The 27,446-nt window shown below is 50.4% G+C and overlaps 2 protein-coding genes across 4 annotated transcripts in view; one reads left to right on the top strand and one right to left on the bottom strand.

Annotated features, from left to right (window-relative positions):
* The window catches only part of Arv1 (ARV1 homolog, fatty acid homeostasis modulator), an 11,986-nt gene extending 6,158 nt beyond the window's left edge, over window positions 1-5,828 (top strand). Inside the window, exons 4-6 of one of the 3 annotated variants that reach the window (XM_028767754.1) lie at window positions 2,559-2,783; window positions 3,517-3,661; window positions 5,497-5,828. In XM_028767754.1, the coding sequence (XP_028623587.1) occupies window positions 2,559-2,783; window positions 3,517-3,659 (368 nt within the window). In that variant the 3' untranslated portion in view covers window positions 3,660-3,661; window positions 5,497-5,828. Of the gene's footprint in view, window positions 1-2,558; window positions 2,784-3,516; window positions 3,662-5,017 lie in introns of all 3 variants that reach the window. The other 2 variants (XM_028767752.1, XM_028767751.1) reach the window with 2 other exon arrangements.
* Window positions 5,829-11,600: 5,772 nt separating this feature from the next.
* Window positions 11,601-23,777, bottom strand: Fam89a (family with sequence similarity 89 member A). The gene is made up of 2 exons (XM_028767759.1): window positions 23,508-23,777; window positions 11,601-12,600 (listed from the first exon to the last, which is right to left on the bottom strand). The coding sequence occupies exons 1-2, from the start codon at window positions 23,775-23,777 to the stop codon at window positions 12,340-12,342; spliced, it is 531 nt and encodes a 176-aa protein (XP_028623592.1). The 3' UTR covers window positions 11,601-12,339.
* Window positions 23,778-27,446: the final 3,669 nt, after the last annotated feature.

Raw genomic sequence — 27,446 nt, 5'->3', positions numbered from 1 at the left:
GAGGAAGGGAGAAAGGGTGCTTGGGCACAGAGAAGAATGAAGAGCGGCCCAAATGTCTGGATTACATAGGGAGCTGGAGACAGAGGGATGCTGGGAGGAGCTGGAGGCCAGCTCTGCTTTGATATATATGATACACACCTCAGCCCTTTGTCTTGGGCGTGAAACCAAACATCGCCTGCTTGCTTTCTTTGTCTTGTATATGGTAGAGAAATAGTAATGGTACACTTGTCAGACTAGGACATTTTATAAAGTACTTACTGTCCACTTTGAAGAGTTCATCAGTCCTCTCACTGGAAATGTTAGTAATTGCCTGGTGTTTCCCAGTGCATTAGGCTGGCTGCGTGGGACAGATATCTGACAGTAAGTTTGCTGCTTGTGGGACTGCAGACAGAGACAGACTACTCTGCCTTACTGTGTTTGGAAGCGCCTTTCATTGAAATTAAAATGTGGCTTTCTCTCTGAATTACATTGAATTAATTTCTGTGGCAACTTTATTTCTAATTTCCAACCTTTTCTGCTTCAGAAGTCTTTGACTTAAGCCAGGCTATGGCACACACCTGCACTCTCACCTACTCTGGAGGCTGAAGCAGGATTGTTGTGATGCCTTCCACACCGTATTCTGGATCACAGGCTCTCTTTTGTCCCCTCTCTACCACTGTCCCTCCTTCCCTGGCACCATCCATCTTCTCAGGTGCCCTGTCTGACCTCTGGCCTCTGTCTCCCTGCTGCTTACCAACCCCCCTGGACAGCTGGTAAGCTGCCATCTCCAAGCCTGGGCTTGCTCTGCCTCTGCACACGGCTCCCACTGCAGGTTGCTAAGACCAAAGGCCTCGATGTCCCACTGGAGCCTCCTTGAAGCCCTCAGTTCCGTTATTGAAAGCCTCGGTCATTCCATCTTCAGAACAGTTCTGCCCCTGCTCCCTACTTCCTCTGCGTCTGCCTGGGACTTTACACAAGCTAGAGCAATGTGGCTCAACCTGGCACTGTTCCCCAAGGTCTCTTCTCCACACAAATGTCCCTTCTGATAAGCCCAGTGCCCATATGGATCTTTCTGTACAGTGACAGAGGAGTCTTTGGAATGAGACGAGCTCCTTCCTTCCCATGGATCTCAGTGCACCTCCTGCCCCCGCTCTAGCCTACTCTGACCCAGCTGCTTCGGGCACAGGAAGCCTCCAGCTGATGGCCTTAGAGCTGGCTTTCTCTTTACTCTGCTTTTTACTCTTTACTCTTTACTTTGCTTGTCCACGATGGCTCCATATCTGACTTCATGTCGCTGAGGTCTTGCCTTCAATCTCATCTTTGTGACACTTACCCTGACACCACCTCTACCTTCTCCCTTACAGCCCTCCTTTCTGTCACGTTCTACCGTGCCCCTTGGGGTGCACTAACTTCTTGCCAATCTGCCTTCACCCTCTTATGTGAAACCCCCAAGGGTTGAGCCCACCATGGCTACTCAGTAAGCATTTGTCTGGGTGGCTGAATGACTGAATGAAGGGTTGCATACAGATGGACATACCCTCCGACCTGAGCCTGTCCCGTCAGTTAGAGTAGAACTACTCATGCACTGTGCAGCGGGGCTGCCTTAGCTAAAGACTCCTCAGTGTCCGTGGGATAGACACTGGAGATGCAGTGAAAAAGCCCTGCTGTTCTCTCCCTCTGAGAGCCTAGAGTGGAGGGGTGGGACTTGTTCACTTGGGCTTATGACTGTTTTAATAACCGTGATACACATCAGTCCGAAATGTACAGGATTTATTACCGTCTACATCTTACAGACACTAATACTAAGAAAATACTCAAGGGGACTGGAGAGGTAGCTTGATGGGTAGGAGCATGTCCTGATGTGGCAGTGGGCCTGAGTTTGGTTCCCAGCACCCACATCAGGTCCACAACTGCCTGTGACACTGCCTCAAGGGGTCAGATGCCCTCCTCTGGCCCTCTCATACGTATACCCTCACACAGACAGGCACAGATAGCTACAGTGAAAATAAACATTAAAAAATACTCAGCTGGCTGGCGATGGCACACGCCTTTGATCCCAGCGCTCAGGATGCAGAGAGACAAGCCGATCTCTGAGTTCCAGGAAAGTCAGAGCTACACAGAGAAACCCTGTCTCAAAGAACTTAAAAAAAAAAAAATCCTCAAGCATATCTCCCCAAACCCAAGAGCTAAAACATAATTTCAGGCTTTAAAGCAGATCTTTCTCAGGCTTGGGCGTTCACATCTATAATCTCATAATATGATCCCAGAACTTTGAGGTACAGTAAAGTCAGTAGTTCGAGACCAGCCTGGGCATTGTAGCAAGGCACCAGCCCCCACCACTGCCCCCCGCCCCCGAAAGAAAAAACCTCTAAAACCTATTGAAAAATATTTTTAAAGCCAGGCCAGCAGGGTTTAACATGAAGCCCGTAGGTGTGCATGTACTTGTGTGTGAGGAAAACATGGTATTTTGTTAAGGTGTTTGTTATGACGTCAGCTGAGTTCTGTGTTGGAGGTGGGATTCTTTCGGGCTTGGGGTTAGACTAGGTGAGACGTCTGTGCTTCTCTCGTTTGCTCCATAGAACAAGCTGCCTTTTTCACTGGCATGTTTGCTTTCCTGTGGGTACAGCAGCCCATGACAGCAAAAAGAGCACCTGACTTTGTCTTGCTGCTGAAAGCGCTATTGCTGTCCAGCTACGGGAAGCTCCTGCTAATCCCGGCCGTCATCTGGGAGCACGACTACACACCTTTGTGTCTCAGGCTCATTAAAGTGTTTGTCCTGACGTCGAATTTCCAGGCAATCAGAGGTGAGTGTGTGCCTTCTTACTTGGCATGTCAGCCTCCAGCCTTCGGGAAGCATCAGACTTGGTGACCGGGACCCCTCCACAGAGGTCCATGTTGGTCTGCGTGTATCGGTGGTGCCCAACAAGCACGCACTTAGGATCACTCAGTTGGGCCTACGGAGCCGTAAGTTCAGAGCTCATGGCCCTCGGCCTCTCTCCTGTAGGTGAGGCAGCACCTTCTCTCAGCAGAGCTCTATGAATGGCTTGTCCAGAGTTACGAGACTGGAGTATCTGCCTGCCAGATGAGTCTTGGGTTTTTAGGCACTGTGAGAAACATTGCTGAGAAGGAAGCCGCTGCCTGACCTTCTTGTTGGGCTCTTCCTGAACTGTGATGCCAGTCTCCTTAAACCTTCAAGCTGGTGGTAGAGGTTGTTCTGAGACAGTCTCCCTATGTAGCCCAGGCTGCCCTTAAACTCATGGCAGTCTTCCTGTATGAAGTTGCCAAGAGCTGGAGGTTACAGGCAGGAGCCACCACACCCAGCTCTGTCTTCTCTATTTCGTGGGCTTCTGCCTCTTTGCTTGAGAAGAGCTTGCTGCTATATTAGAGCAGAAACTTTGGTCAGCACGGTGTAGACTCTAGAGCAGGGTGGCTTTCCTCAGATCAGTTCTTAGGGCGGTTCCCAGGTCTCAGCACCATGCAGCTCCCAGGCCTGCCACGTCCCGAGAGTTCTAGTATAGTTGCTGCTTTGTTTTCTAGTGACCCTGAACACCAACCGGAGGCTCTCCCTGTTGGCTGTGCTGAGCGGCTTGCTGCTGGAGAGCGTCGTGGTCTTCTTCTTCCAGAGGATGGAGTGGGACGTGGGCAGCGACTGTGCCGTCTACAAGTCTCAGGAAGTCTGAAGGTACTGCAGTCCTGTCATCTGCCCATGCCATAAAGCACCACCGACAGACCAAGGGAGTGATCCCACCCACGACTAGTTCCGTGGTTGGGAGGACTGTCACACATGGCACCCACCTGGTCAGCTGTCCCACCAAGGAAGGTCTGTCTCCTCAGCATCTGTTAACTGCCTGTTCATCCTGGGGCGATAGGCCTTGTGACCTCTCCCCCATGCTGAGTGTCAGCAGGCCTAGCTCCTCACGGGTGGTCACAGCTGCCGAGAGTTGGGCGCTGTGGCCTTGTCATGCTGGAGGTCAGCGCTCCAGGAGCACCCATCACGCAGTGTGACTGGGCTGCCGCTGTCTGAGGCCTCTCCCCTTGCAGCCCTCTCCATCAGGCTACTGTCTTCAGGAGGATGGGGTGCTGGGCTCCCTGTTCCCTCACTTGTCTCCATTGCTGCTTCCCACCGGTCCTCACTGTCTAACCCTCTGTGGCCCTTGCTGCGCTACAGGATCTGACTCCATCTGTCCATCCATGGCTGCTGCTCAGTCTACTTCCCCCTCCCCCCCTTGTCACCCAGTCTCTTCCCCTCCAGACTCCCTCCACTTCTCAGCCACACACAGACTCCGAAGAAAGCTCCAGGGTGGTTCTCTTTCAGGCCTTTGTAATACGCTTCCTGCCTTCCACCGTCTGTGTCTACACAAGGTTCATTTCTTGAGTAGGAGCTCTCTGTGGGTCATGTGATCTCAGCAGGACTCAGTGGCTCTGAGAACACTTCTGTCTGAGGTCCTGAAACACGCCCCCATGCTTCTCAGCCACACGGCCTCCCTGTGCCCAGAGCACAGTGCTGCAGGTTCCTACAGTTTGTTCTTTGTCTGTCATTCATGGTGTTCCTTCCTTCTCTTCTGCCGTGTGCTCCCTCCTGACCTTCCCTCTCTGACCCGTGGGCCCTCCCTCCTAGGAAGCAGGATCCTAGGTTGAAGAAATGCAGGAAGACTCATAGCAGGAGAGGGAGGCACACTCATTCCTTCTTCAGTCTGTCACCTGGATGTGGAGCTCTGCTCTCCTCACACACCCTATGGTGCAGCCCCTTTTCCTGCTGTGCTTTGAGCCGACCCAGCTTCCTTCCTCTTGGGTCTTTGGAGGTGCGGCTGCTGGGCCTGACCTCCCTCCTCCGTGCACATGTGTAGCTCTTCATTCTGGGCCTTCTGTCTGTGCTGCTGCTTTCCTGCCTCCCCGTTGTGAACCTCCCTTGCCATGCCTTAGGTCCGCAGTGCTAAACTTCACAAAGCTGCTGCAGCTAGGAGCCTTCTGGTCTGTTTCTGTCAAAAAAAAATTCAAGCTGGTGCTGGAATTCTAGCCCCACCCCCTTTCCACGCAGATCCTTCTCCTGGCCAGTGGCTGGGTCCTGTCCCCTGCCTGACACTTGGTGAATGCAGGAGTATGGCCCTCCATCCGATATGCCTACACTGCAGCTGCTACTGGTTCTCTTCTATAGAACGCCGCCATGTTCACTCCTGAGGAGGGCATCTCTCCACACTCCACCCTGGCGCTCCTACCCAGTTGGCACCTCACAGCATCTGCCTTCCAGATTCCTACCGAAGGCCACCCAGGGCTGTGCTCCCTCTGTGCTTCTGTGTAATTCATAGGCAGGAAGATGAACTCAGGAGTCGTTAGAACCCACTACAGAGCCAGAGGCCTGCTGCCCTGTCATGTGCTTCGTTCTGTCTTCTTAAAATTACACTGGGGAGAGACCCTGCCTCGGGCTCCTCTGTGTCCTCCATGGCTCCCAGCCAGCCTTGGAGCAGGGCTTCTGTGGTGAGCAGAAGAGCCCTACAAAGTCTTGCTCTGTGTCTACAGCTTTATTCTTCACTCTCTGTGGCGGGATCAGCTACCTCAAAAGAGAAGGCACAAGAGAACCCAGGACTCGGCTTTCTGTGAGTGAAGCCAAGACTGGAGGTTTCTGAACGTACCCAGATAGCCCCAGGAAGAGCTCAACCATCTATAAGTAAGGCTGAGCGCACCCGGGCAGGCGCGCACCCGGGCAGGCACCGTGGTCTCAGCTCAGTACTTTATGTCCTTTAAGTCTAAATACTGCACTGTGGCTTTAAACCTGTGTGAAAACCTTTTGTGTTTTTCTGACAAAAGCACTTTTAAGTCATCTTTCAGAATAAATCAAGATTTTTATAAATTTCTGGCTCAGTGACTAAGATTATCTTTTGAATCTCTCAGCCAGAAATAACCAAGGTAAGTATCGTAGTCATCTCTGTAACGGCGTGATAAAACACCACAGCTAGGGTACTTCCTAAAAGAAAGGGTTTAACTTGGCTTGTGGTTTCAGAGGTTTGGAGCCCACGGTGGCGGAGCCCACGGTGGCAGAGAGAAGAGGCAGCTGAGAGCTCACACCGTGACCCCCAAGTGGGAGGCACAGTGAGCACCGGGAACCACAGGAGTGTCTGAGCCTCACAGCCCATCCCAGAGACACACCTCCTCCAACAAGACCACTCCCCTAATCCTTCCCAAACAGTTCCACCAACTGAGAACCAGGAATAGATGGGCCTAATGCATGGTGGCTCACTCCTTTAATCCCAGCACTCTGCAGGCAGAGGCAGAAGGATCTCTGTGTTCAAGACCAGCCTGGTCTACAGAGCTAGTTTTAGGACAGCCAGGGCTACACAGAGAAACCCTGTCTTGTAAAACCTATATGCATATATTTCTATGGGGGCCATTCTCATTCCAGCCACGAAAAATCATAAAATCCCTGAATGCTACAGCCTAGAGATGAATTATATCCAATATTATTATTATTATATAAACTGCTAGAGGTGGATGCAGCAGTAGCATCTACTTAACCCCGTGCCCATTTTAGACAAGGTTTCACTGTCTCATCCATACCAGACTTCCCAGTAACTCAGAGTGGCACTCAAAGAAGTTAAGCAAGACATCAGAGCCAGCTGTGGTGGTGCACAAAATCCCAGCTTCTCCAGGCAGAAGCCATCTGGGCAGCACAGTGAGGTCAAGGTCGGTCTGCTCAGCTTAGCAAAAACTAAAAGGCTGGGCGGTGTAACCAGACTCTACTGGGTTCTTCACTAACCACCCTTATTCAGTCTTACACCCTTTCCCCAACACTAGGTAGGATAGAACCTTAGAGGGGAAAGGGGGCATCGATGTCATTAGACTACTTCCTGCTGGTTAGGGACATCAGGTTCCCCGGGGCAAGTCTGATCTTCGTAGTCAGGATATCTCTAAGGAGCAAACAGCAAAGCAGGCTCTTAAACTATCTTCAGCGGACATAACCACACCCCTGTCAGCTGCTGTGAACAATCCAAAGCAGCCCCTATATCCCACACCTGGGATTAAAACACATAAAATTTTGTGCTTTTAAAGAAACCAAAATTCTCACAAGAGGGTTGTAGCTTACTGCTGGACTCTATCCTGCTGTGTGTGAGGTCCATTGGTCCAACCTGATAAACGGTGAGAGCAATCTCGGGATTGTCTTACATGAGTAAGAGTGAAAAATGGTTAGGTCCACCAGCTACCAGTGAGCAGAGGGGCTTTCCAAACCACGCAGACCCAGAGGCTGATCTGTGTGTCCGCTAACAGTCCCCAACAGTTTCCAGCCTTTTTAATGAAAACCTTGGAAGACAAATAATGTTGGAAAGCCCTAGTGAAATGCACAAAGCACACCTGTCACTGTTACACAATGCACTCCGACCTTTTGTTTGTGTGGTTGGTTTGTTGGCTGGTTGTGTGTGTGTGTGTGTGTGTGTGTGTGTGTGTGTATGTGTGTGTGTGTGTGTTTGCAGTCCTGGGTTGAGCGCAAGGACTTGCACATAGTTTATTAAAACAGACATTTGGTGAGACGGCTCAGAGAGTATAGCCCATGACGCAGAGACTGACCATCTGTGTTCGGTCCTCAAGACCCACATGTTGGAAGGAGAGAACCAGCTTCTGCAGGTTGTCCTCAAATACACGCACACACGCACACACACAGAGTATTAATTGGAAAAAAAGAAAAAAGAAATTTGGGGCTGGAGAGATGGCTCAGTGGTTAAGAGCACTGACTGCTCTTCTAAAGGTCCTGAGTTCAATTCCCAGCAATCACATGATGGCTCACAACCGTCTCTAATGGGATCCAATGCCCTCTTCTGGGTTGTCTGAAGACAGCTACGGTGTGCTCATATACATTATTTAAAAAAAAAAAGTTAAAAAAAGGAAATTTGCAGGTACTCCAGCTATGGTGGAAAACCTGCCTCATGACCACACTGATAAACAGGTTGAAGCCAGGTGTTGCACTCCCTGTAATCTCAGCACCCAGGAGGCAGGAGGATGGAATTTGAAGTCACCCTGGCCATACATAATGACCTTCTCAAAGGAAGAAACCTTCAGTGCTGACAGCTGACTGCCCGCTCTTGTTTTCAATGCGAGAGACCATGTTGCTTCTAAACAGTGCACCCCCAGTGAGAAGGGACGGATACTCTGTGTTATTAATATCTGAGCCCCTTGGGCCAAGCTGGGAGACAGCATCGTACACGGAAGCCAAGAAAGGATATTCGTAGATATTGGCAAGGTCAAGTTAATCAGAAAGCTTAACAAAGTTGAAACCACAAAGTGGCTAATGGGAGTGTTTAGGATCACTAAACAAGAGAAGTGACGAGTCTGAGTGCTACTCCTCGGTCTGAGGGACAGCCCCTGTGTATCTGTAGCCTAGTGGCAGGTCTCTGGAAGTCTGTACTTCTTGGTAGAGAAGACAATAGTTTATCACTCTTCAAATACACTGCAGGGAAGAGAGACCAGAAGTTTGTTAAGTAGAGCACTTGGATGGCTGGAACCAGATTTCAGTCTGAGTCTCTCTGAGGGAAGCATTGACGAAGGGAAGGGAACATCCCTGGGACCTCACAGTGGTAGCAGTCTGGGTGCTACCTACCCACAGCCCTCCTTATAAAGTGAGAAAGCTACTTCGAAGAGAAGTCCTAGCTTAAAGCTAAATTACTGGCTTCTGAAATATCACCAGAGAAGGAGTGCCAAAGCCAGAGCCTTGGGTATGAAATAGGATCGGACGTACCTACCCCCATGTCCTATCGGGTGTGGCTCTCGTGATAAGCTGTCAGAGAAAGCATGGAAGTGCCTAGTAGTCTACCCCAGGTCCCTGCAGCTAGGAGGCTTAGGAAATGTGTTCAGTCCTGCACAGGGAAGGCAAGCAGGGAGCCTGAAGGTGGGTTTGTGTGTGCCCCAGGCTGTGCGTCCCTACACACTGCTGAAGGGACAGCTGCTGTGCACACCCCCTGGCCTGTCACTGGCCAGCATCACCATAGTCTCTGTCCAATCAAGTATCCCTCTCTCCTTGTGAGGACCACCAGTGACATTACCTACCTAGCTAAACCATAGCTCCAGTTTGAGGTCACAATTCCACTCTACAAGGTCCTCTCAAGGTCACGACTTGGCTCTACAAGGCCCTCTCCACACAGACTTCAGATTACAAGCTCCTGAGGCTCTCTACCTTTAGACAACTTTGGGGAGCTGTGCCCCACTCACCAGGGCATCAGTGCTCACTGCCAAAGGGAGTAGGGCTCTCGCCTGTGGGAGTAAGGCCAATGCATGAAGCTAAGACCTCAACACTGAGCCTCGCGGCCAGCTCTGAGGCCAGCGGTGAGGGATGTACTCCATTCTGACCAAGGGTTGGATGGATACAAGTCTTAAAATCTCCACATCTGGGCAGCTGAGGCAGGAGGACTTCCATGAGTCTAAGGCTAGCCAGGGTTACAAGTGAGTGAGACCTTGCTCAAAATCCTGAACAAGAAAACAAGTAAAAAGATTTCCATTGTCACCTGTTCCCCTTACTTCCCAGGAGTCGCCCCATGAGGACACACTTGGCAGGAAACAGGCAAGCAACTGCTCCGCAGCCTGCTCTCTGGCTTTGCTTGGAGTCGAGGTCAGAGCTGCCTGGAGTATCCTGAAACAAGCAGGATCGCTTGTCTCCCCCACTGCGGCTGTTTTCCAAAGTCTGGTTTTATTTAATCTGCCCAGCCTTTGTCCTGACGTGTGAACCCACCCACTTAAAAAAAAAAAAGTGCACTAAAAAGCCATTTCACTGTGTCATGTGAATTTTTTATTAGGCAGCTATTGAGGGAATAAAGGTGTTATAGATAGTACCAGACGGATAGAGAAGTGCGTGGTGGGACATGCCCTTACCGACCTGTACCTCCCTCTGCAAGTACTCTCGCCCCTCCGGCAGTAGGTTGCATCACTGAATAATGATAGGCAGATTTGGGGGGCCGGAGAGATGGCGCAATGGTTAAGAACATTGGCTGTTCTTCAAGAGGACCCGGGTAAGTCCCAGCACCCACATGGCAGCTCACAACCGTCTGTAACTCCAGGGATCTGATAACCCCAGGGATCTGGTAACCCGCACACAAACATACTTGCAGGTAAACACCTATGCACATAAAGGTTAAAAAGAAATCCAGATTTGGGGTGAGGCACTTCCGGAGCTCTCCCCAGAGGTCCCCCAAGTGAGCTTAATGCAGTCAGAGCTAAGAGCAGCAGCCCCAGGGTTTATCTCAGTGAAGCAAGACAGCCTCGAAGCAGGCCCCTTCGGCTGACTAGATTTCCTGCTTTCTCTTTCTTGTCCCGTCGGAACCATCCTGTCACCGACTGGTGACAAGGCACTGACCCCCTTCCCTTTGAGTTCTGAGCAGCGTACCTCTCCACTGTCTGACCTAGTTCCTTATAGCACAGACGTGGTAATGCTCGCGCTGTCGTGTAACTGAACGCTGCCTGTCCTAGTTTGCTGTGATAAAACACTGACCAAAAACAGCCTGGAGGAGGAAAGCGTTTATCTCTTCTTACACCATCCATTCCATCATCAGGGGAAGCAAGGACCCTGGCAGATGGCTGTCCACTGGTTAGATCCCTCTGGCTTAATCGGTTATCTTTCTCTCACTGTTCAGGACCACCTACCCAGGGGTAGCACTGCTCACAGTAGGCTGGGCCCTCCCACACCAATCATCAATCAAGAAGCACCCCAGATATGCTGACAGGTCAGTCTGATGGAGGCAGTTCCTCATGCCAATGGGTCAGTCTGATGGAGGCAGTTCCTCAACTGACTAAGTGACCAACTAATACCCTTCCCCGAGAGTCATCCGCCCCTCCCCATAAAACCATCCCAGTTCTGTGGAGTGCTGTCCCAGCTGTATCTGGTCTCCTGGCCTTGGAGGTGAGCGAGTTCAGAGAGTGTGAGAGGTTAGTTTCAGGGGTGGTGGGGGTGGGTTGAGGATCTTCATCAGCCATCCTGAAGCTTTCTGATGACACGGCTGTTTGGGGGTCACTCGTACTCCAGTAGGTAGCATGAATAAGCTTATTGGTTTGCCAGGTTGAACTTTTGGGTAATTGCCCTGTCTGGGTGAGTACATGGGTGAGTCTGGGTGAGTCTGTCCCCAGGAAAAGGTCATGACAGTTGTAATCGCTAAGTTGTAGTTCCAGTGTCTGGCCTCCAGAGGGCACTGGTGAGCAGACAACTCACTAAAAGAGGAGCAACATGGCGTGTTCCAAGACACAGGGTGAAATCTTGCTGTAAATGTGGTCTGCTACCAATGAAATGACTGTCCAACCTCACCCGAGAAGTAAATGTCTTAAAATTCATTTAATGGCCAAAATATTTTTTTAAAAAAAAGTGTGAACTCAGAATAAAATTTTTGGTTTGTTTTAGAAAGGATAGCCAAAAAAAAAAAAAAAAAGAAAGAAAGAAAGAAAGAAAGAAAGAAAGAAAGAAAGAAAGAAAGAAAGAAAGAAAGAAGAAAGGATAGCCCAGGATAGCCCTGAATTCTCTGCGTAGCCAAGGATGACCTGGGATTATAGGCGTGCACCACCATGCCCAGTTCACGTGATATGCTAGAGACCTGGTGGAACCATGGAACCACATCCCCAGACTTCCAAACAAAATGACACATGTCAAGAGACAGTTGAGCATTTTACACGTTTAACCCACAGAGGGTGAAGTTCTCATAAAGTGTTTTAATAAATACATTAAGGCTTTGGGTAAGTACTGCTTAATACTAGTTTGTCCCAGGATTTGTTTCCCCTACATTCAATGTATATTCATGTATTTTTTTTCCTCTCCACCTATACCTGGTGTCAATTTCGGTAGTTGCAGAAAAGCAGTTGACCAGCGTGTCAGAATATTTCCTCCTTCTAGAAAACTCTCAGGAAGTCCCCTGGAAAATCAGTGATGCAGCTTTCAAATAAATGAGCCAAGAGGACTAACAGCTAAGTAACAGCAAGAAGAGATGCAGACTGCCCTGCGGGTTCCAGGCAGGCAAATGCTGCTCTTCATATTCCACACGCCAGAGTGGCATTCCTCACCCAAAGAGGGTGCAACACACCTGCCACCTACAAAGACGCCTGCTGAGAGCAACCTCACCCAAACGCCGTGAAGGCTTTCCACACAGAACCCTTCTGTCAGAGCTTCCAGCAGGTGCTACTCACAGTGTCCAGGATATTCTAACATGCCTCTAGGTCACCCATAAGACCCTGCAGCCAACTAAGCAGGCCGTCCCCCATGTCAGTGAACTCCATACCCACAAGTTAAACAAGTGGTGCGTGTCACCATTTGTCCTCAGACTGTCCACCATGAAGAGGCTGAAGTACTTTCTTGGAAGAAGAGAAACAGATGCTGCCAGTCTGTGTTAGACCCCTCCAGAGTCACTAGATGGACTCCAGAATCCAGTCACTGCTGGAGAGGTGGGTAAGGGGTAATGACGGGTCCTTAGGAGAGCCTCGGTGCTGCCCGTCTTGGAGAGAGCCCTGCTCCTGGAAGTCCTCCTCCTCATCAAAGAAGCCATTCTCCAGTGCATAGGTGCAATCCAGGCTGGAGGCTGCCTGGCACGCCCCCTTGTACTCCTGAATGGACTCGTAGAGGCTGTACAGTTGGCAGAGCAAGGACATGTCCAGCTGTCGGAGGCCGACCTTGAGGGGAAGGAGGGGAGGTAAGAAACCAAGTCAGTGCTGGAATTTCATCTCAGCTGAGCACCCAACCAGAGTTCCACCTGGGCTCGTTCGTACATTCCTTCCCTCAGAAAGGCTTCTTGAGGCAATGTCAGTGGGGTGCTCTGGAGTTCCAGGTAGCCACATACTTCCACTGTGTCATTCAATACCTCACACATGAGTGGGTGAGTCCACACCTGCAGGGTGGAGAGCCCAGCCTGAATTTGTTCTGGTGCTTCACAGACACACCCAGTGACACACGGCAGTGCATGGTCTGGGCGTCTCAGCTGGATTCATTGTGGATCCCAAGTCCCAAAGACAGTGATGCTCCCCACGTCCAGACTCAGAGACAACCCCCCCCCCCCCCACCGTAACCCTGGCAAGATCCACATTCTGTCATTCTAGGTGGCAGATTACCCCTGGCCAGAGACAGGATCTCACAGTGTGACAAGCTTCCTCGCTGTAGCAACCTCATCTTCCCCCCTCCCCGGGGATTATCCGGGCATGGCAGAGTTCAGATGCTCTCTCTTCTCTAGACAGGCCTCGTGTGGTGTGGTCCCTCCCTGAGACAATGAAACTGATAATGGAGCTTCACACCCCCTTCTGGAACAGTCACAAAAGCCAGGGCCAGGGACAAGGACCATGCATGAGGAAATGCTGTACATTTGCTGTCCATCTTTACCTTCTTCCCTCGCTCCCTCCCTACTGCCCACCCTACTTATTTTGTTGTGGTAATTATTTAAAACCGGCCTCTGGTCAAGCCCACTATCTAAGCTGCAGCGGCTCTGCCTAGCCCAGCCGCCATGTTTCTCGGCCTGAGGCCACTTGCGCGCTGCAGCTAGAACCAGCCCTCCAGAAACACCACCCCTGCCACCCACTAGATGCCAGCGTGAGAGATGGCTCTGCCAATCTTCCACGCTGTCTCCACAAGGCAGGGCATTGCCCAGACCATTCCGCCATCCATGCGGGCCCAGTAAGAGAATGAGACTCTAATTCATATAGATTAACCAAAGGCTTTATATGTTTGATTATGATTAATAACAAGAAACAGCCAGGTCTAGAAAAGCATGGGTCCCATCAATCCCAAAGGAAGAGACAAAACACAGAATCACAGGGGAGCCTGCACCCCCGAACTTTTAACAGTCACACTGAGAGCTTGAGAAAGCACCGCCTGCTTCCCGAACAGTATGGTCAGGCGAGATGAAAGCTACCACCAAAGCGGCCCAGGGAAAGAAAAAGACCCCAGTAGGCCCAGACCTTGGGGTGCTAACCTGAGGCTCTAGGCGGCAGCTCACCAATGCTATCTATGGGATTTCAATCAGAGGCAAACTTACTACACAGTCCCAACCTCTCAGCGTCCATCCGGCAGGCAGAGTCCTTCGCACTGGGTGTGACCACCCCACATACAGAGAGACCTAATGTCCCACTTTCCTAACCATGCCTTATGGCCTAAGAGAGGCAGACAGTCAGTGCAGACATGGTGGAGTACAGCTGACAACCCAGTACCTGGGAAGCTGAGGCGGGAGGACTGTGAGTGTGAGGCCAGCCTGAGCTACACAGCGATAGCATCAGAATACAGAACAGCGTGTAGGCTGTTTTCATTAGGATGTTCCGATCAAATCTGTTCCCTGCACAGCTCTGTGTTCCCAGACTCTGTTGCAGATGTGAACACAACCTCCACAGCCTGAGATTCTAAGCAATTCCTATGCACCTTCCTGTTCCCAGGTTCAACTTCAGTAAAACAACACCATCCAAGACTCATACCTATGTTTGCTTAAAATGTCTAAACATATGCTCCTGTCCTGTCACTGTTTCACCTTTGGGTGAAAGACAACACTCTGCTTCTCCTGTCAAGAACAGACCACAGAAAGACCAAAGTAGTGTGAGCAGATGCTAACATTCACCCTCTGGGGTCTCATGGGTTGGCCCACGGTAAGACAAAGGCCAAAGCTCCATAGTTCTTAAACTGTTGGATGTCAAGGTTGTGACCCCATGCCACCCAGGACTCACCGTGCCAGGTTTTTCAGAGCGAAGTCTTCCTGGATACTCAGGAATATGCCCAGCACAAGGATGACTCACAGAGCTGCCCAGTCATTGCATGTGACACGTGTGACACTGGCCTAGAAACAACTGACCCTCTTAGAGACACAGCATGGTCCTGACATACCTGTTACATGGCTGAACACATGCCCAGTACATGGGCGGATTTCACCTAAGTACAGCAGTGCATGATCACACCGGCCTCAGCTCCTGGGCGCAACTGTTGCAGGCACCAGACTAACTCCCTCCCACTAGGCAGAGTTTCACTGAACTGCAAGAGGTGAGTGGTACTGACCCCACTAGGCAGAGTTTCCCTGAGGTGAGGGGTACTGACAGGTAGCCTTCAGCATGGCTGCTTCCAGATGACTGAGTGAACACATAGATCTATCCTTGTCCTGCTGTGCGGTCATCTCAAGAGTGGGAACCCTAGCTTCAGGTAGCCCAGAGGCCATGGCTGGACAGGCAGTGCTGTGTGCTCACAGCACACCCACATGGCTCTTGCCAAGTCACCAGAACCTGTATGCTTGAGGGCAGCACAGTAGGCCAGCCGATGTCCTTGAGGGGAACACAGGCCACCCCAGGCTCCTCTAGAAGGCCATTTGCTAAGGGGTCTGGAGAGAAACAAGGAGGGGTATATGCCCTCGGATTGAACTATAGGACATAATGAATTCACCCAAGAGCAAGAACAGCTTGCTTGCCCTTCTAGGAAAAAAGTGTTAAGGATCTGCCCCCATCTCTAAATCACCTGCCACCTGCCATCTCTTGACTCACCCACATGTCCCTGAGGGACACCTCTGCTCTTCCCAGCTACAGCAGGCTTCAGAACTGACAGCTTCCTTCTGGGGGCCATTGTGAAACCTTGAGTCTCATTTCAACCAGTCGGTCACCTCAGCCCCGTGGTTTCCCGCCCTTTATTGTGACTTACAAGACTACAATACAGGGCTAGCTCAGTCCCTGCGTGCTGCTTGTCCTTCCTGCCTCTGCTCAAGCCACCTGCTTCCTCTCTGACATTCTCCCCCATCTTCCTTGAGCTCTTCATTCTCACTGTCCTGCAGCGAGGAGGACCCTGCGACCCTGCATGCTCTTCCCTCCAGAATCTGCTTCCGTTCCCCAGGTTTGTTTAACAATAGGCTCCGTTGCAGGAATAGTCTCAGAAATAGTCTCAGACAGATGGTGGCTCCCTGCTGGGTCAAGGGTCACTAAAGTCCCAGAGACTCATTGAGGTTATGGTGGGGGATGGTCTCATCACTAGGTATGGGGTTTAGAGAACTAGAAGCTTTTCTTTCTTTAAACATGCTCTCATGTAGCCCAGGCTGGCCTCAACTCACTTTGTAACAGAGGATGACCTTGAACTCCTGTTTTTGCTTCTCAAGTGCTGCAGGACCAGGTGCTCACCTCCACCCTCTGCAGAGGTGACCCTTCAAAAGGAACGAACCTCTTAGGAGCTAAGGAGATGCTTGCCCTGCAAGCAAGATGACCTCAGTCAAATCATACATGTATAAAAGCCACTCATAGCCAGGCATGGTGCTGCACAGTTTTAATTCCAGCACTCAGGAGGCTGAGGCAGGTGGATATCTATAAGTTCAAGGCCAGCCTGGTCTACATAGTGAATTCCAAGACAGCCAAAGCTACATAGTAAGACCCTGTCTCAAAAAAACAAAACAAAACAAAAAAAACAAAAAACAACAACAACAAAAAAACATAACAGACAAACAGCCAGGTGGAGGCTGGAGAGACGGACCAGCAGTTAATAGCACTCGCTGCTCTCACAGAAAACCAGAGTTTGCTTCGCAGCACCCACAGTTGTGAGTGGCTGGTCACAGCTGCCCACAACTCCAGCTTCAATCACACCCCAACCCCAGGCCTCAAACCTGAGGAAAGAGTAAAGCAGACATGAGCCTGGAAGGAGATCCTCGTATCGAGCCACGAGAGCTCTGTCACGGCCTCAGCCTGGATGATCCCAGATCCGCAGAGCCATAAGAGCAGGCGAGCACTCGGAGACCTGACAGAAACCCACCATGATTTCCCCGAACTCTGTAAAACACCATTGTGGAGTTTTTTAAGGAAATGAAATTACAGGGCCAAAGGGCAGGTGCAGACTCAATTTCATGTGTATTGTGAAAGTCTCCTCCAAAACCAAGGGACAGGCCTCTCTGCCTGCCAGGCGGGAGGGGGTCCCACGGTTCTCCTCCTGTGAAGTCTCTGCTAATCTTTTAGGTACAGCACAATCAGTTTTATATCTGCAGTTACAAAGGTGTTGCGCCCTGCCGTTTGGGGTTTATTTACTTTTATCATTAGTAGTATTTCCTTGTGTTTGTTGGAGGCTGGAGCCTCACTGTGTGTCTCAGTCTAGCCTCGAACTCGCAGCGATACTTAGGCCTCAACATCCAGGGTGATGGGATTACAGGTTTCGACACCAGGCCTGGCTTAATGGTGTCACAACATGGATATCTCGTTTCTAGTTTTTCCTATTTCGTTTTGTTCTTGTTGTTGTTGTTGTTGTTGTTGTTGTTTTTTGAGACAGGGTTTCTCTATGTAGCCCTGGTTGTCCTGGAGCTGTAGACCAGGCTGGTCTCAAACTCAGAGAGCTTCTTGCCTCTGCCTCCCTACTGCTGGGACTAAAGCCATCACCACCACACCCAGCCACTTCTTGTTCTAAGTATAACCAGGGAGTCTTAAGGAACATTTGCGTATGTGTTTTCTACCAATAAACTTAAGAAACCAGACACCCACATACCCCTCTTTCCACACCTTCTCTTCGGGGGTTCTTCAGTCTCCTTCCGTCCACCTGCTTCTGATCAGATGACCTTGTACCATGGAGCTTTGGCCACAGGGTAGAACTCTGCAGCTCTCACCAAGGACACCACTTCCTACTCTTGTACAAAACTCAGAATATACAGGCCTGCAAGACCAGGCAGCTTGCCGCTCCTGGAGCCAAAGAAGTAAAGAGAGCAAATCATGACCAGATTTGGACTGGCCCGATGGCTCAGTGGGTAAAGCTTCTTGCCAAGCCTGATGACCTGAGTTAGTCCCTGTGACCACATTGCAGAGGTAGAGAAATGACTCCTGCAGTGACCTCTAACCTGAACAAGCCTTAGGGAGTTTCTGTTGCCTTGGAAGGCAGACCTAGGCCTTTGTCTCTTGAGTACTGAGGAGAACTGCCTCAGAGTTACATGACTGCAGAACAGGGACCAGCACAGGAAGAGATGAAGCAATGAGTGACCTTTACAGAAAAAGTGGGCAGGAGACAATGATATATAAAGGTTCTGGCTCTCACTGGCATCGGCACGTATCTGACTGGCTGGCTTCCTGCTCTGTCTGCATGTGTGGTTTCTGCCACAGGATCATGGAAGTCTCGGATCCACAGGGAGCTTCCCCTGCACTCCAAGAGCCAAGCCTCAAAGCTCCTACCTGCTGCTCCTTGGGAGTGACCTGCAATGAGCTGCTCCCCGTTCCCACCCCCACCCAGCCTTAGAGAGCCACAGTAATGCAGGGACCAAGGCTCCAGGACAAAGGTGAGTGTGGGAAGCACCAGCACCCCTGAGAGGCAGCAGAGACTACCTAGGCTGCTGCTCCCCGGAGGCCTCCCTCAGCAAATGAAAAAATGCTCAGTGTGCCAAAAGCTGGGCCCTCTGACGTTTACAGGCAACAGGAGCGCTTTAACCAAATGGGGAAGAAAACTGTGCAAACTGCGGAGGCACTTGGGAGTTCAGTCGGTAAACATGAGCCTGAGGCGTTCCACTGGAAGGTAAATGGGTCAAAGTGTAGTGGTGGGGAAGGAAGTCTCACATGGCTGTAAAGACATCCATGTCCACGAGCATCTCCTGACTTCTTATTTGCTCTTAAACCTCTGCAGTTTACATATGTTCATCCAGTGAGCATACGGAGTATCGCACCTCCATTCTGTTAGAAACATAACTGAGGTGTGTGTGTGTGTGTGTGTGTGTGTGAGAGAGAGAGAGAGAGAGAGAGCACCTGAGTGCTTGCCAGAGGTCAGAAGTCAACATCAATGCTTCTCCAGCTTATTCTCTGAGACAGTCTCCCATTGAACCCGGAGCTAACTGTTGTAGAAGACTGGCCAGTGAGCTGTGAGCTTCAGAGATATTTTTGTCTCTCCCCCCGCCCCCCGGAGCTGGAATTACAGGTTCACACTGCCATGCTTGACTTTACTGTGAGTTCTGGGGATCCAAACTCAGTTCCTTATGCTTGCATAGTGAGCCATTGCCCCAGCCCTTTATCCAGTGCTTTTATAAAAGACCTTTCAGTCTGGGTATCATCATGGGACATGCCTGTAATCCCAGCACTTGGAAGGCAGAAGCCACGAGTTCTCAGTCAGGCTGGACTACGGTGATACTTTGTTGAAGGAGAAGAAGAAGAAGAAGGAGGAGGAGGAGGAGGAGGAGGAGGAAGAAGAAGAGGAGGAAGGAGGAGGAGGAAGAGGAGGAGGAGGAGGAAGAAGGAGGAGGAGGAGGAAGAAGAGGAGGAAGGAGGAGGAGGAAGAGGAGGAAGGAGGAGGAGGAAGAGGAGGAGGAGGAGGAAGAAGAAGGAGGAGGAGGAGGAGGAAGTAGAGGAGGAAGGAGGAGGAGGAGGAGGAGGGAGAGGAGGAGGTGGAGGAAGAAGAAGAAGAGGAAGAAGAAGAAGAAGAGGAAGAAGAAGGAGAGAAAAAAGAATATAAACTATGGAATATGGTGGCAGATGTCTATATCACTAGGGCCACAATAGGATCACAAGTCAAGGTCAGCCTTAACAACATAGTCCAAAGTGAACCTGGGCTACTAGATGAGGCCCTATCTCAAAAATAAGCATATAAATAAATACCATTAAAAGAGTTCTAGGAGGCAGGCTGTGGTGGCGTAGGCCTTTCAGCAGAGGCAAGCGGATTTCTGTGAGTTCCAGGCCAGCCTGGTCTATAGATTGAGTTCTAGTACAGCCAGGGTTGCACAGAGAAACCCTATCTCAAAAAACCAAAATGAACAAATAAGAGAGTTGTAGGCCAGGGCTACACGATAAGACATCTTAAAAACAAAACAACCACAAACAGGTTCAATAAATAAAATGGCTTTTCTTTAAAGTGATTGCCTTTACAGTCAATGAACACTAGATAGACCTTTGAATCTTTCTAAGTGGACTCTTTCCTCGGGGCTACAAGGACTCAGAATGACAAAATTTCAATGGCACAGGGTTACTAGAACAGGATGTTACACAGACGAGCCATGACTCTGAGCTAAGCGCAGTGTTAACTGACCATGGGACTGAGCCTCTTTCAACACGGGGTCCTGTCCGTTCTGCTCCATGCAGCAGCTCTTCAGACTCATCATTACTGTCACCCCTTTGAAGTGACACCTGCACCCTCAGCTCCAACCAGCTCTCTTCTAGCCTCCAACTCTGCATCTGAAATGCCTAGCATCCTCCTCTCCTGATGGAATGCCGTAAGCCCCCAACAGCAACTCCCCCAACACCCACAATGCACCCATTTTCAAGGTTCAAAATGGCACAACTGTGCCACACCATCCATGCTCGGCAGTCACCGAAGACCCAATGATACATAGTGACAGGAACATGTTTGCAGCACGTACCCTCCAAAATTGAGCTGCAGCATACACTGTAACAACCCATGTGTGTGTGCTTCATGTGTGTGTGTGTGTGTGCGTGTGTGTACGGATCATAGGGTACAATGATCAGACAGGGCTTCAGAGCCCAAAAAGACCCAAAAAAGGTTGTGATCTCAAGAGAGTTAAACTATGAGCAGCTGACTTTTGAAAATATATTTAGGATCTGGAGAGATGGCTCAGAGATTAACAACTCAAATTTGGTTCACAACACTCAGGTCAGATGACTGACAGCCACCTCAAATTCCTCTCCTTCCAATCCTTCTGGCCTCCAAGGGCACTTGTCACATGTGCACTCCCATACATACCACACTCATGTGTTTAATTAAAAATAGTAAAAATAAATCTAAATGATTAAAAAAGTAAGGTGGGAGAAGTGGCACTGTCTTTAACCCCAGTACTCAGAAGGCAGAGGTAGGTAGATTTCGGTAAGTTCCAGGCCAGCCAAGGGCTATACAGTGAGACCCTGTCTCAAAAAAAAAAAAAAAAAAAGGAGAAGAAGAAAAAATAAATAAAGTTAAGATGAAGTACCCATGAGGAAGGTACAACATGTGATGGCTAATTCTAATTATCAACGTGGTACAACCTAGGACCTCTGAGAAAAGAGTCTGAAACATTGTCTAGATTAGGTTGGCCTGATGGAATATCTGTGGAGAATTGTCTTGAATCTCAATTGACGTGGGAATTAACACATAATGACCCAGCCCACTGTGGGTGGGTACCATCCCCTAGGCAGAGGATCCCCAACTATAGAAAAGGGGCGGGGCTGAACTGTAGAGAAGGGGCGGGGCTGAATACTAACAAGTAAACATGCTTTCATTCTCTCTTCTTGGAACTATGGATCTGATTAGTTGTCTCAAGTTCTTATAGACTGGACTTCCGTACATCGATACTGTAACCTGGAATTGTAAGGTAAATACATTCTTTCTTCCATAAGTTGCTTTTTGAAGATACTTTATCCCACCGGCAGAGATTCAACTAAAACACAAGAATTTAGACAATGTATAAAAAGCTCTTGGGTTTTGTTTGTTTGTTTTTTGAGATGGGGTCTTGTTGTGTAACCCAGATTCCCTTCAAAGTTGATCACAGGTACACACTACCACATCAGGATGTATATACAGTCAGAATATTTGCATACCTCAAACTGTTAGCAGTGATCATCTGTCTCTGTGCCAGCCTGTAATATGGGGTGTGGGGTGCTCAGAAATGAACCTGAACACAAGGCTTTGAGCGATTAATAGTGACTGTCAACAGGGTCTTGAACCACCAAGGAGATAAATGTCTGGGCATTTCTGGCAGAGTTTCTAGATTGGATTAGTTGATGTGAGAAAGTCCATCCTACCCATGGGCAGTATCTTGTCATGGCCTCGGATCCTTGGATTGAAGAAAATCAAGCTGACACCCAGTATTCATCTCTGTTCGTCCTGACTGCAGATAGACTGTCACCAGCTGCCTCATGTGCCTGCTGACATTTCCTCACCAAGATGGACTGTAGCTGGCACTGTGAGCCAAAATAAATCTTCTCTTATGTGGCTTTTGTCAAAGCAATGAGAAACGTAATTAATACAGCCTCATACATGCTAGGCAGGCCTCTGCCACTGGGTGATAGGCCCAGTTTTAGGTCTGTGATGTTTGTTTTGTTCCAAAACACTTTCCATCGGTAACCAAACAAACAAAAATCTTGGGTCATCTTTGATTCATTTCTTTCTTTATCAGCTTTGGGGACCCATTAGCAATTCTTGTGGGTTTTGGGGGGGGTTCCTAGGTGCACCTGGAGTATTTTCCAAGCCTCCTATACCCACAGAACACCTCAGAGCTCCTGCTCCCACTGAGACCAGTGATCTGCAGGGTTCTCAAGACCACAGGGCTACCTCGCTAACTTCTTGTTCAAATTCCTGTCAGTCAAGCCTGAGGCTCAGAGGCCCAGGGTACCACTCAGTTAGCGGCTCCACTCAGTGATCTTCCGGTCACTTCAGGCCTTCCCACCTCTGACTCTGCACCACGAGAGAAGTCCCCACCATATCCGGGGGATACACCCTCTCTCTGCGTTTACCCGGGGCTTTTTCCCTCCCGCACTGTCACATTCTGTTCTCGACATGAATTATATCCCCACCACAGATTTGACCTCCGGCCTTCAAATTAAATGGATCGACACAGACATTCTGCAGAAGGCTCTGGAATGAACGACCGTTCTTCTTAGGCGAGATGTGCTGCGCTGTCTCAGAAACCTCTCCATTCCCCCAGGTCAATAAGTGTCTTGAACAGCTACAAGACAGACTGAAGAGCCTCGTGATGGTTTTCTGAGAGGGCCTGTCAGGGCCTGTAGCCAAACCCTACCCTTAACATTGTTATCAGGCAGAGTGACAGCAGCTCATTTCCTATAGCCGAGCTTCTGAGCTACCGCCCAAGGCATAATTATAAGGTTCTGTACTTTAGTCATAGCAGGAGGGACCTGGGAAATACCTTCGGGAATGTAGCTGGGCTCCCAGGCCTCCCTCCCTAGCATGTTTATAAGGGAGAGCTTCACAACCAGGAGTCACCGTGCCACCGTGTCTTATGCAAGAAAAACCCCTCAAACACCTGGGGGGCGAGTCTCTTTATTTCACCCAGCGGTTCCTGTTAAGTTCAAGATCCGGCTGTAAACACACTAGGTGTGGATTTATCTAATCAAACGCAATTCGCTAGATGTATTAGGCTTAGGGTAGAAGATCTTAGTCTAGGGGAAAGAACTTGGATGGGTGGATTGGGTGGGTCCTTCCCCACCTGGCCTGCCACAGGAAGCAAGCTGAGAGAGGGCTCCCTCTGTGGCCCAAATCTCTCTGCCCTGGCTTCACCCTGAATCCTGCGTCCTGGTCCAGGAACACCTACTGCACTTCGCAGGAGGGAGAAAAACTAAACCCATTGTTTGTGACCAGACGTAAGGACTTCACCCAGCCGCGCGCAGCTTCCGTGCCGGTAATCGGATTCCTGGCGGGCGGCCGGGGAGGGGCCCGGCCGCCCATCTGTTGTCCACACCGACCCGCAGGCGCACAGGAAGCCTGTTCTCCTGGGACCCGGCAGGCGAACCTCGCCGCGCCCTGACCTGGCCCAGGAGAACCCCAGCATCTGAAGCTGCCCTGCCGAAGGTGATGTCCAGCCGTGGGAAGCCCGAGAGGGGAGTCCGGGCTTCCAGGGACCAAAGGAGAGTATCCCTCGAAGGGACCCACGACGCCTAGTCCTTACCCGACGCCTACTCCTTACCATCTCCTTGCGCAACAGCGCCAGCGCGGCGTCCAGGTTGGGGGGCTTGGTCCGCATCCCCGCCGCCCGCGTCCCGCCGCCGCCCGCGCCCCCTCGGTTCAGCTCGTTCTGGATGCGCGACTTCTGCGCGTACAGCCGCTCCAGGTGCCGCCAGCCGCCCGCCGCGCCGCCCGCCGCCGAGTGCAGCAGCCCGCTCAGACTTTTGGGTAGCGGTGGCAGCCCGTCCACGCGCAACCCCCGGGCCATACCCGCCGACCCGGCTCCGCTCATCTCGCCGGGGCGCGGACACACGCGCGCGCAGCTTAGCCTAGGTCTCTGGAGCCCAGCGGGTCCCCACCCACTTCCCGCCGCCCGAGTCCCGCCCGCTGCCCGGCCCCTTGGTCTCCGCCCCTCTGGGGACCCGCCCCCTCCTGGGCTCCGGGCCGCAGAAGTGAGGCGACGCCCTGCAGGGCCCCCTGGCCTCCAGCTCTACCTCCAGTCGTCTGCGCTCTGGGCTAGCCCCCTGGGGTCACCTTAAGTCTTAGCTCTGTGAACCCTACGTGCAGTTAGTCCCTTCCCTTTTTCGCCACACCACCAGAGGGTCTCCACCTCACTGTGTCCCACCTCTAGTCCTGTGCACCCCACTTCCAGCTGGTCACCTCCGTTCTTCTCTGAACCCCACCTCCAGCCCCAGACCCATCCTACCAGCCTTGCCCCCACCCATTCTGTACCCCTGGCCCCAGCGGTCTTCCTTCCTCCACTCCAGATGGGCTCCTGCTCCCCTCCTTGTCCATGCTTCTAGCTGGATGAGTTTGGTCTCTCTGGCTTCACTGTGACCAGCCACTGAAACCGCTTCTATCTACCAAGGGGTCCAGTCCCAGCTCCGACCCCACCCCAGGTTGCCTGTACCCTAGCGTGGGCATGGGCATGAGGATCCCAGGTGCTGGTAGCAGCCAGCACCGCACACAGTGCTCATTCTCTCGAGGCCTCGCTTGCCTCCTCTGTGGGCTTCAGCAGCCAAGGAGAGCGCCAGCCACACTTTGCTCTTTTAAAGAAATGAACCAACTTGTCTTCAGCCCTCCCAAAGTCAGGGAATAAGGACTCTGCACCATCTGATGGAAGGAGAAAACCATCCCTTGCAAGTTGTGACTCAAACACTCCATTCAGGACATGTGCACACAGGCGTGCTCTGGCGCACACACTAAAATAAGTAAACGGAAAATTTTAAAGAGAGGGAGTTAGAGAAGGATGTCGAATCTCGGGAGCTCACCAACTTCAGCAAAACTAAGTAAAAATACACCTTAAAGAGAGATGGATCAGGGAGAGGCTTTGCCCTTCCAGGAAAACTCAACCCTTAGCAAAAGATAACCTGCTCAGATTCAAGATGAGGAAATCAGAGTTCTCTGGTCAATAGCAGAGAAACCTAAAGAGTCAATATGGAGAAGTTCAATGCCCATGGCTACTCAGTTTAACTATAAAGAGGCTGAATGACTCTGACTATAAAAACACCTTCTTGCTTTGGGGGCTTTCTGCTGCTGTATGTGGAGCCCACCCCAAAATCAATCTGAGAAGTTAATATTGGATCCAGTCCGACAGTGAGATCTGAGGGCACCTGGAGACCACCTACCTATCTGCCCAGTAGTTTCCCAGTAATCCAGTGTCTCACCTTCAGCAACTATCCAGACACCTTCCCAAACCCTAGGCCATCCTTCATCACTTACCTGTTAAGCAATGGGGAGTCTGAGATTGTCTGTGTGGGAGGGAAGAAGGGAGGGGAGCGCACGGGAGGGGAGGAAACAGACCTGCTTTTCACAACCTGGCCTGGATTCTTTATCATCTGCCACCTTACCATAGCCTCTCTAGAAGACCTAGCAGAACGGTCAAATGAGTTGACAGAGCAACGGGAAGCATTTGAATGCATTGGAGGCACTGAAGTCATCTTAAAATACATCCTGACCAGGGAGGCAGAAGTTGAAGGAAAGATATGGGGCCAGCTAAAAACAGCCTGGGGCCCTTGGTGTCAGGACAACCTGCTCAATTCCAGTCACAGGGTTTCAAGGCAGGCCCTACCTTCTATATGCAAGCAAGGTAGTGAATATATAGAAATCTTTGAAATCTCTAGGGAATTTGTTCAGTTCTGATAAGGATTACATGAATCAACAGACACAATTATGCAACAGTTGACCAAATATTTTGACACCCATGGGGAGTGCCAGTGCTTGCTTGCTTGCTTCATTTATTTATTATTTACTTAGCCATGTCAGGGACTAAATACTGCTTGTATCTGCTGGAAAGCTCAGTGTTCCACCACTGAGCTATGGCATCAAGCTGTGTGTGTGTGTGTGTGTGTGTGTGTGTGTGCGTGCACGCTCGCGTGTGCATGTGTAAGCATCAGTGTCAGGTGTCTTTTACTGTATTTTATTTTTGTGTATGTGTATATGTAGGGGTCAGAGGACAGCTTTTAGGCAAGCCACTGTGTGGATCCCAGGGGTCAAAATAAGGCCAGGCTGGCCATCAAGTACTGTTACCTCCATGATTTCTGAAACAAGGCCTCGCAGTACACCTGGAGCTTACCAGTCAGCTAGACTGATGGCCAACAAGTTCCAGGGGTCCTTCTGTCTCTGCCTCCCTACTGCTAGTTTATGGGTGCCTTCCAGCACAGATTTTTTTTTTTTTTAATATGGGTTCTGAGGAATCTAAAATCAGGTTCTCATGTTCATGTGACAAGCACTTTACTGACTGGGATTTCTTCCAGGCTTCCTTCCAGGACCTGTTTTTAATGTCCATGCTTATCAAAGGAAAAAGGTATTCAGGCAACTTCAGAGAACCCTGGAATATGCGGTCTTTGCTTTCATCTGATATAGGCCATCTCAGTGCTGCCAGAGCTACTCTAACCAAATAAGTCAGGCTTGGTTATTTATTAACAACCAAGTTTACACTCCTGGTTCTGAGGCTGGGAATTCCAAGATCAAGGCATCTGAAGAGCCCATGCCTCACACAGTGTCACACAGAGGGCCTTCTGTGTGTCCTCTGAGGGTGGGGGGGTGCTCCCTGGAGCCTCTTTCACGAAGACACTAATTCCATTCATGAGGTCCCACCCGCAGAGCTTGGTCACTCTCCCCACTCAGTCTATGCTACCCAAGCACCAGAGCCATCTGCTCTGGAGGCCATCAGAGCAGCCATTCTCCTCTCTGAGCAGGAAGAGCCACACCTCTCAGCCACTCACCCCAGGTCACATAACCTTAAGCCCTACAGATGTCTGACAAGACACTGTTTGCCGTCTCTTCGCCCCCTCACTCTCCAGACACCGACAGCTCACAGTTATTTGCCGGGGAGGCTGGCTGTAAGAAAGACTCCAGCTGTATTTGACAGGTTCTGAGCAGTTCCAGGCTTCTTCCTGTACCTCGCTGTGAACTGGCTCCTTTCAAAGCTAAAACCTCAGTTATGTTTGGTTCGATGCTTCACACTTCTGAACAACAGTGAGCTTTAATACAACTAGAGTTCAACCCCTTTCCGGGACACTGTACCAAGGAACAACAAGTGTTAAAAATCTTTTGAAGGCTGGACTGCACTGAACGCACATGGCATTGGCACGCTCCATTTTGATTTTCAACATTTTCCTTTGCTCTGTTACATCCTAACCCGGCGATTTGAACCCTTTGTTTGGTTTGGTTTGGTTTGGTTTGGTTTGTTTGAGACAGAGTTTTACATTGTAACCAAGTTCACCTAGACCTCACCATATCTCAGGATAGCCTTGAACAGCCCCTTGGTAGTGCTGGCACAACATACATTTGACTATTTTATTTTATTTGACTTTTTTGAGTCAGGGTGTCTCAGTGTAGCCCTGGCTGTCCTGGAACTCGCTCTGTAGATGAGGTTGGCCTCGAACTCAGATACCGACTGCCTCTGCCTCGTGAGAGCTGGGATTAAAGGCATGCACTGCCTCTTCCTTGTGAGAGC

Source organism: Grammomys surdaster, unplaced genomic scaffold, assembly GCF_004785775.1.
Source record: "Grammomys surdaster isolate TR1022 unplaced genomic scaffold, NIH_TR_1.0 181, whole genome shotgun sequence".
Taxonomy (NCBI): Eukaryota; Metazoa; Chordata; class Mammalia; order Rodentia; family Muridae; genus Grammomys; species Grammomys surdaster.
The sequence above is the reverse complement of the archived record's forward strand: the minus strand, read 5'-3'. Positions and strand labels throughout refer to the sequence as shown.

Coding starts and splice junctions, on each gene's coding strand:
- Fam89a (XM_028767759.1), bottom strand. CDS start 23,777: ATGAGCGGAGCCGGGTCGGCGGGTATGGCCCGGGGGTTGCGCGTGGAC. Junction 12,601..23,507: donor CGCTGTTGCGCAAGGAGATG/GTAAGGAGTAGG, acceptor CTTCCCCTCAAG/GTCGGCCTCCGACAGCTGGA.